Source organism: Hydra vulgaris, chromosome 15 (assembly GCF_038396675.1).
Source record: "Hydra vulgaris chromosome 15, alternate assembly HydraT2T_AEP".
Classification (NCBI taxonomy): domain Eukaryota; kingdom Metazoa; phylum Cnidaria; class Hydrozoa; order Anthoathecata; family Hydridae; genus Hydra; species Hydra vulgaris.
This window is the reverse complement of record NC_088934.1, coordinates 50,435,001-50,445,000: the sequence shown is the minus strand read 5'-3', so window position 1 is coordinate 50,445,000 and position 10,000 is coordinate 50,435,001. Positions and strand designations below refer to the sequence as shown.

The window sequence follows — 10,000 nt, the reverse complement described above, 5'->3', positions numbered from 1 at the left end:
ACGTATGTGTTGGCGTAAGAATCATTTTTTTTATTCCGCTCTTCCCAAATGCAACAAACTATAGAACTATATATATATGTATGTATATATATATATATATATATATATATATATATATATATATATATATATATATATATATGGTAATAATTTACATTTTATGCTCTTTTTATTTTATAGGCTTTTAAAATTAGTAATTTTACAGATAGTAATTGTTTCCACACAAAACAAAAGTTTTAAAAAGCAAATACAATGCTGAGCAAACCTGCTAGAGAAAAACTAATGATAAAATAGGCTTATCAATTAAAGCAGAAATAGGGTAAAATTAGTGTACACTGATTGAAGATGTAACTTTGATCAAAATGTCTAAATGTTTATATGTATTAACAAAAACAACATAAATTTTATTTTAAAAATATTAGTTTAAAACATTGTGTAGCAAAAATGCTATACTTAAAATAGTATTTGTTTCAAACACTCGGAGGAAATGTAAGAGAACTTTGCGCATTCGAAAAAACATCTTCAGCATATAAATCTTCATCTAATGGTAGGGAATCATCAAAATGAGTTGGAAAAACTGGATCTTTCAGAAATTTGTTGTATGGAGAATCCTTAATTTTTAAAAAACCACCAATTTCTCCAGGGATTCCACCTCGTATATACAAAACATTAAACTTGGTATTAATTCGTAAAATCTAAAAGTAAAAAAAAAAAAGAGAACAATAAATAACTTGCCTCCTCAAACAAATTTTATATTCAATTAATTTTTTATACCTTGCATTTTTAAAAACCTTGTGAGTTTAAATAATAGTTATCTTATTTAAAATTTCTTTTATTTTTATCAAACACCAAAAACTCCCTTAAAACACAGTATGGTACTGTCAGTTATTGGCAACATAACGCTATTTTACATAATAATAGTTTGTGTATATAAATTGCTTCATTGAATGAAACCATCTCAAACTTGGTATGATATTAGAAAAATAGCTTGTGATACACATAAAGCAATTTATTCAGCATTGCTACAAAAATTAAGCTTATATTAACAATAAATATTGATTGGTTTCTACTTTCAAGTTATTGGCACTTTGACTCAATTGACTCAATGGCATGTGCGACTTATTATTATATTTATTATATTTATTGGCACCAATTTTAAATAAAATCTAGAAAATGAGAACATTTTAAATAAAATCTAGAAAATGAGAACACAACAACTACAAAAATGTAAAATAAATTAAATAAATGCATATATTAAAAATTGTATTATACCAACAAAAATTACAATTTTTGTGAAAATTGTTGAGAATTAAACAAACAAAATTGAAGAGAATTGAGTTAGTTTAATTGGATTCTTGGCACACAAAAGAAAAGTTTCTTTTAATGAGTTTTTATATATTTGTATGCTTTTTATACTCATCAGAAACACAGTTGATTTGCACAATCACATGAATCACAATTCAGCCACAACTTTGATCTCTTGTCCTCCTCATAACTAATCTTGCGCACATAACAAATCTCTATTTGTAAGTTTTTCTCTATGCTTTCGTGTAGATAGAGTATAAACTAAATTAGTTTATACAGTTTACATATACTAGTTTCTTTCTTTTCTTTACAGGTTTATTTGCTACAGGAACTTTGAGTATTTCTTTCAACACCAACATTTTTACTTTATCTTGACCTTAGGATTTCACTTAGAAATAATAACTTTCTGATTATTGTATTTTATGTTAAACTTTGATCAATTAAACATCGTTTTAAAGCTTTTACCAACTAAACATTATTTTAAAGTCTTTCAAATAAAAAATTACAGCCTACAATAAAACAAAGGAAAACTTTACCTTTCATCCATCCACTAGAGCTCCTTGGACTATCATTCCAAGTAGAACACATAGCTGAAAATGCTTAGAAAATATCTGCCTCCTAAAAATTGTCATAGGAAAAGCCATTTCTCCTGCTACCAAAAAGTTAATTGCAACTGTGATATTTGCTTTTTCACTAGTAGTGCAAACCTGTTGCACATTCATGCTTTCTACCAATGACCTTTGTTTGAATTTAAACAAAAAGTAGTCTTATCTAAATTAAAAAGATGTTCTGGTGACTGAAGCAGCTTATCTTCAATAAACTTTTTAAAGTTGCTATACCATGCTAATAGAGACTCTTTGGAGACAGTGAATTTACCAAAAGAGTGATGCTCTGATGTTTTAGACTTAAGGTCTGGATTGTCTGTCTAGGTATCTGTATGCCCAAGTTCTAGAAGGGACTCCATTTTTAAATATAGTAGGGTGCAAGCTTTTATGTATTGTTTCTGAAATCATTAATTATAAATATAATAGTTTTAGAGGGAAACCTCTTTTTGCCATTTCAATAAGATACTTCTCATAAAACTCTTCAATTTATGCCAGTAAAGTAGGAGCAGGTCCAGGTCTAAACATAAGGCTTTTTGAACCAGATATTTTTGTTTTTAATGTACTGCATAGAACTTTTTATTTTTTTTGCAGCTGATTAAATAGACAACTCTAATTTTTAAAGAATCAATCGCTCTCTGTATTTAGATTCATTCTCTATAATTATAATTATGTCATACTGGTTTCTTTTATTGACTTCTCTGATATCATTACATATAGTTGCTTTCTGTCTTGTAGACTAAAAAATAAATTATTAGAACTCAAAGTAATTCATAGAATTACTGTAAGTATAATTTAAATATAATTAAAATAAATGATGCTGCAAAATCTTAAAATAAAACTTGTTAAAAAATTATTATATTGAATCCATCCATTTAAAAATAATGCCATGCCAATATTTGAGTTGTTGTCACAATTATTGGCATCCAAATAAAAAAAGAGTATTACAAGGTATTTTTTATAGTAGAACAAAAACTATTTTCATGACTTTTAAGCAACATTTTATACCATTAGTGCCATTTTAGTGCCATTTTGGTGCCATCTGACTATAAATAAATTATAAAATCAAAATGTTATACTAATCAGGTTAAAATTTGCGTCAAATTATTGTGCCTTTTTTTTTTTTTTATTAGATTTTTCATGAAAGAATTGACATTTTTTTCTCTAATAGTAAACAATTGATTACGCTGGTTATTCAGTGATGATATTTTAATTTAAAATAATATTGATAAAATAAATTTGTAATAAAAAAAGGAAAGTGCCAATAAATAAGTCATGCTGAAAACTGTGACAGTACCATAAAAGCTATATGATAAAAAAATGTCATGGGAAATATTTCCAGTATTTCTAACATTTCTAAAAAATACATCTGATAACAAAATAATAAAATGTAAATATATCAAAACTCTGTTCATCAAAAAATGTTTAATTCAATAACAGCCTTACGCAACTCCATTTTCACCTCAACAATATTTAGAAAAATTTTAAAATAATCAGAAAAATTTTACTACTACAAAATAAATATAACAACTATAAAACTATAAACTATAAAACTGCTGAATAATTAAAGAATAAAAAAATGCGCAATCAAACAAATATTGTGCCTTATTGTAACATTTATCGTATTACTCATTATCAGCCAAACTTTAAAATAAGTTAATAAAAATATAACTATATAAAAATTAACTTTATAAATATAAGTTAAAATAATTGAGATGAAATAAAATAATTGAGCTGAAATAACAATTTAAAGTTTTTGTTTCTGTTTTCATTTGTATTTTGATATAAATAAATCTTGGTTAAATAAAAAAAAAAAAAAAAAAAGTGAAAAAGACATACAAAAGATGTTTCTAATCAGTAAAAATTTGTCATAAATAAATTTTAAGAAAAAGTAAATGTTTATACAACAAAACACAAATAATATACTTAAAAAATGAACAAGAAGAAAATTTGAAATACCTAAAATTACTCAATAATAACTAAAACTTAATAAGAAACTGTTTATGTATTAACTGAGAATCAAATTTAAAATGAAAAGGTTTATTATGCTTTTTTATTAAAAATATTTCAGTGATATATATAGGACCCAGCATGTAAGTAAAGGTGAGCAAGGTGGGGTAGCATTACCTGTTTCAAAATTGAAGAAAAGAATTATCCAAAAATACAAAAAAAGGAATGGTGCAGAAAAATAGGAATTGTTTCAAAATCATTTTTTTGGGACATATTTGGAAATTTCTAATTGAAATAAATTTCATTGCCAAAAATCTAGGAACTATTTTGAAAATTTTAGTTTGGAATTATTTCGAAATCTCATTAGAGGAATTATTTTGAAATAGAAGAATTATAATTATTTCGAAATCTAATTTCAGGAATTATTTCGAAATCAGATTGAACCTGTTATAAATAAAAGTAAAAAATGAAAGTCAACAAATAATGGACAAAATAATTGTTTATTTTACTCAACTTTGATTAAATCTGCAAAATCATCATGTAAATCATTATGAATGCAAAATAATAAATGAAAATTTCAATGACTTGTTCAATTGGTCCCCTGAAACTTGGGCAGTGTGGTGTTTGGCTGATTTGAACTTGACCAATGCATGGAATGCAGAAAAGAAAATGTCTGCAAGGCATTACTAATGCATTTCTGTTATTTAAAAGGCAGACAACACACTTTGGGTTGCTATTTGTGACTTCAATATGGGAGACCGCGCCTGGATTCTTTTCTTCTTGATTCTCAGATGCAATATCTTCATCGTGCCTAAAAAAATTTTAATTCAAAACTGCTGGTGTAGTCTATTTTTTATGCAAATAAAAATAATATAAATTTGTGAAAAGATTTTCAAAAAACTGTTTTGAAGCAATTTTTCAAGAACAAAAATAATTCTTTTAAATCACCTGAAATCTCATGCAAAATAGCCCACTACTTAAATAGTGTTTTCTCAAGAACCATATTAGATATAGATCTAAAATTTTCAAAAGATGCTTTTCTCATATATATGTACGAAATCAAAAAGTTTCATTAAAATCTGAGATGGTCCATGAGGGACCTTCGCTCCACTAGGCATGGAATGACCCTATAATGAGATTCAGGAATATCTTCAACAATTTGTGATTGTTGTACACCACTATTCAAAAACTCATCTGAATCATCATTATTCTTATGACAATGAGAGATATTGTAATAATAACTTTAAAAAATGATCAAATGAAGATTCCTTCTGCACCCAGGACAAACAACTGATGGATAGCATTCAATGTTCATCAAATATCTTAGTAAGATAAAAAGCTGAATTTGAAAAAATGAAAGTTTTCATATTTTTTAATGATTTAGATCTTTCGCCATACTTTTCCCAGCAACAACAAAAAGTAGAATTAAGCGATTGAGCCTTTCGCAATTTAAAAACGATTCAACTACCTAACTGAACAATTTTCTCATCTAGAAAATATAGGTTTAGTTAAAATAGGGGGTAAATTAGGTAAAATTTTATTCAATAACTGAATTAGAATTAGTTGAATAAAAATTATAACATTAAATTTATTTTTTTAATAAAGTTTTATTTCTTTAATATAATTATCTAAATTATATAAATTTGGATGCAATATATGAAGTTATAAAATGAATTTGAAAAGCCTCTTTTGAGAAAATTTTTTATAGTGGTTTCCGGTGATAAAAAAAAAATTTTAATTCAATTTTTTAAGTTAAATTTTTTCAGATTTGGCAAAAATTAAAAAAATTTTATAACAATTTTTTTTTATAACAATAACAAGAATATATCTAAAAATGTATGATAGCAACGCATTTTGATTTCAAAATTTTTTTTGAAACAGTATGAATCATATTATTACCTAGGTAAGGATTTGATTTGAGTGCCACGACATAAAATTTAGCGGTCTTTATGGTTTACAGTGAGAGACTTTAATGAATTAATTTTAAAGCTATATTTACTATGTTTTGAAACAATTAACCTATATAATTTTAATTATAATAAATAAGGTTTTAAAATTAAGTTCTGTCTTTTTTAATCAACTTTTAAAATAATGATATAATTATTTATTTACTTTATTTACTTACTTAACTATTTATAGTTACTTTTTTAAAAAATAATTTATTAGCCATTAATTACATTAAATTAATATATGTGGTAGTGGTGAAGTGTGCTAGAGCACTTGCTTCATAAGGGAGAGGTACCGAGTTTGAAACCCACCATGTCCCTGGTAGTATCTCGATCAACTTGTTCCTCCGCACCTTGTTCATCAAAGTTTGTGTTTTAGAGATATAGAGTTGAGAGAGTGTTATAACCACAATTAAGTAGCCTCTTCTTCTGTAGTGGCCATCTTGGCCTTAGGGAGGTGATTTAAATAACTAAATAAAAAAATCAATTATGTATAGCAAATTAAAAGATGCTAATTTTCAATTGGCCTTTTATTAAATATTATTGGAATTCATGTTTCACAGGACTCTTAGAAAAACTTCATGCATAAAAAAAAAATTTTAATTTAAAAAGAGACAATTCAACTGTAATAAAAAATTTACCCTAAGTGGTCCAACTGTAGCATAATCTCTTCCAACATGACCAGCCATATGCTTACCAGGAAATATACGGCCAGGATCCTGTAAGTAAATATTATAGAATATAATTTGTCCTACCTTTTTTTTTTTTAATTCTTATTCGCTCCCAAGAAACCTGCAAGCAACCAGTATTAAGGATTAAAAAAAAGACAATATTGTTAAAGAGCAAGAAAACGGATGACAGAAGACTTTTTGTTAGAAATGAATTAAAAAAACATAAAGATGGGTGAAAGTTTCGAATCATTCATGTGTGAGGAAAGAAATTTTATGCTCCAAAAAGTTTTTAGAGCATAAAGGGACAAATACAGTAAAAGAATGTGACTTTGCTGATTGACAAGTTACACGAAAATTAGTTTTGGTTGAAGGAACTAGAGATAACCATAGCGATAACCATAGAGATAGAGACTTGTTGGTGTAGCAACCATAGTAGTACTTGAAGAAGAAAGTGAAAGCGAAAAAGAGAAAGAAAAAGAGAAAGAGAATCTTATAACAATGGGACAAGCTATGCAGATGCAACAGGTCAAACTAAATTTACAATCAGTTTCTCAATCTTGTCTAAAAAAGTAGAAGAATCATTAGAAGAACCAGCCCAAATATGACAGTATTCCATAAAAGAGATTTGAAGAGATAGAGAATTGAATGACAAAAGACAAAGCCAAGGACTGCCACAAAAAAAGCCACGAAATGAATCCCATTCAGCTCAGCAGCAAGTAGAGCAATGAAGGGTGAGTGAGAAAAAAAAGTACAAGATAATAGATTTAGAGAGATCACTGCATTGTTTTAACCACCTGAAGGAGAACAAAGAGAAACTGAACACAAGCCAAGGTCAGAGACAAGACACAAATCAAGGATTTGTAAAAAAAAAAAAACTATTTTGACTTACCTGACCACCACCAGTTCCTCCCATTTTCCTGTGCGTTAATGTTTGACCATGTGACTGAGGTTGCCCTTTCATTCCCCATCTTCTCATAACACCTTGAAATCCTTTGTCAATACTATATACATAAAAAATAAAAAAATAAATCCTATTTTTAATCAATTATAAATTGTCAAGTGATTTCTATGAGATTACATGAACTAAATTTAATGAAACTACTGAACTAGTAAATAGAGTTTATTAATTCTAACCTAATTCCTTGAACAACTACATGTTGACCTGGTTGAAAGTGCAATGAGGTTATCTTTGTACCTAAAAAAATTTGAATGTAACACTTAAATTATTTGCTATGTCAAAAACAACACTTATAATATGTCAAAAAATATAAGACATTTTTTATAACAATGATGACAATGATGATGATGATGATGATGATGATGATGATGATGATGATGATGATGATGATGATGATGATGATGATGATGATGATGATGATGATGATGATGATGATAATGATGATGATGATGATGATTGCATAAAACAGTACAAATTAGAAATCGAAGTAATATTGCATTAAATATAGCTATTATATACTAAAAAAAAATCAAATCTGTAACTACATCAGACAATGTACAACATTCTAAGGAATCTATTGTTGTTTTTGTTTGTAAACAGATATCTAACCATCTTGAATCAAAAATGAAAATGCTACAAGTTTGATAACTTTTATTGAAACTTTTCTGGTATAGTGTTTGTCTGTGATATTATGTATAAAGTATTTTTTTTTATCCTAACATCGCCCTCAATACAGTAAAAGTTTTAAATTGACAGGACATAACACTCAAAATTGTAATTTTTTTTTAATGATTCAAGTTTCAATTGTTTACTGCTAATAATATTCACATAATATTATTAGCAGTACTACTATTAGCACAATAATATTCACATGGCTTTTGATATTTTCATATTGATGAATAATATAATATATATGCATAATCTAAATTGATGAATAGCTTGATGAATGATGAATGGCAACACTCTCACTGAGTCTTCTACTTTATATCTTGATGGATTACATAGGTCTACAAAAAATAAACTATTTTTCTGTTGCATGAGATATTAAAACTGATTTTGATTTTTAATGCTGATTTCAAATCTAAACTTTGTTTTTGTTGGCAAGCTTATTTTGCAATTTTCAATTTTTCATAGGCATTTTATTAAATAGTGATGAAAAAAGTAATCATGTCATTGTTATTTTTAAGTTCAAATATATAATATGATGGCTTCTTCAAATCGACATAGGTGTAAACATAATCCTAACTCATTAAGCGGCTGCTATACACATGTCAGACAAAGACAAAATGTCAGACAAAAAATTACGAAGTTTTTAAAACTAGCATCTAAATTGTACTTTAATATTAAACTTGGTGACCAAAATAAAAAGTAGGTACCACATACCATATTTGTGAAGAGGGTCTTTGAGATTGTACAAAAGGAAAAAGAAAAAATTAATCTTTTGGAGTCCCCATTGTGTGGAGAGAACTTATAAACAATATCGACGATTGCTATTTTTGTCTTGTCAATACCTCTAGTATTGGAAAAACAAAGCAGCAAAAAATGGCTTATTCCAACATTCCTTCTATTGCTAATAGATCAATTTAACATTCTGAAAATTTTCCAATACAATTTTTAAAGGTTTATTTTTGTCAGATGATGCATGTCTGCTACATAAGTGGGAGAACTTGTATTAGATTTAGAAGACTTTTATAATGTGAAACATTTAAAATTGTGTTTAGGTCAGATAGAGCTGAATGATTTAGTCCATGATTTTGGACGCTCTAACAAGCAGCAGATTTATTAGTTTCTCGATTAAAGGAAAAAACCTTTGTGACAGTTTTGCAAAACTTTGGAACAAAAGAGGAAACATTTGATAAATTTATTTCAGTTCACCTATTTCTTTTCTGTAACGAAATTTCAGGTCTCCTACTACAGTTAGATATTTCTGTATATAATCTAACAGAATGCAAACTGTTTACTGATAGCTGAAAGTGAAGCCTCAAATGTGTTCTTTTGAACAATGGTAATAATTTTAGCTCTGAACCAATCGTCCAATCTGTTTATTTGCAAAAGACTTACCATGATATTAAAATATGGCTTAATTTGAACTTAAATATCTAGAGCACAACTGGATTATTTGTGTAGATCTAAAAATGATTAACTTTAGCGTGGAACAGTCAAACAAGAAAGTAACACCAGATACAAAAAGAATGGCTAATTTGCAACACTCTCACAGTGGGTTATTATAAATAATTTTAAATATTTATATCTCTTAATACTCAGGTCTCAGATCCTAATTTAGTTCATCATTATTAACATTATATCATTTAATAGAATTAATGCCTATTTTTACTTTTATAAAACATAAAAATTATATACTCAACTGTTTTCTTTATTTTAAATTTAAAAAAAATTTAAATCATTTAAACTATTCCCTATAAATGAATTTAAATCTACTTTAGAGAAATATCTTGAAAATTTAGTCTACCTAAACTTTGACTTTTTTAACTACCTAAACTTTGAAAAATAAAAAATTGTTTATTGCAAAAAATCTGTAGCTTGCCATAAAAATCTGATGTCAGATTT

General features: G+C 26.9%; 1 protein-coding gene across 2 annotated transcripts in view; it reads right to left on the bottom strand.

Moving 5' to 3' along the window:
- Window positions 1-10,000, bottom strand: part of LOC100200516 (large ribosomal subunit protein uL3m) — a 31,188-nt gene that overhangs the window by 5,977 nt on the left and 15,211 nt on the right. Inside the window, exons 4-7 of one of the 2 annotated variants that reach the window (XR_010644370.1) lie at window positions 7,609-7,669; window positions 7,364-7,475; window positions 6,445-6,522; window positions 454-695 (exon numbers count right to left, since the gene is read on the bottom strand). Coding sequence is in view for 1 of the 2 variants with exons in the window: in XM_065820417.1 (XP_065676489.1) it covers window positions 471-695; window positions 6,445-6,522; window positions 7,364-7,475; window positions 7,609-7,669 (476 nt within the window). In the remaining variant the exon portion in view is untranslated. Of the gene's footprint in view, window positions 1-402; window positions 696-6,444; window positions 6,523-7,363; window positions 7,476-7,608; window positions 7,670-10,000 lie in introns of those variants that run through there. The other variant, XM_065820417.1, reaches the window with a different exon arrangement.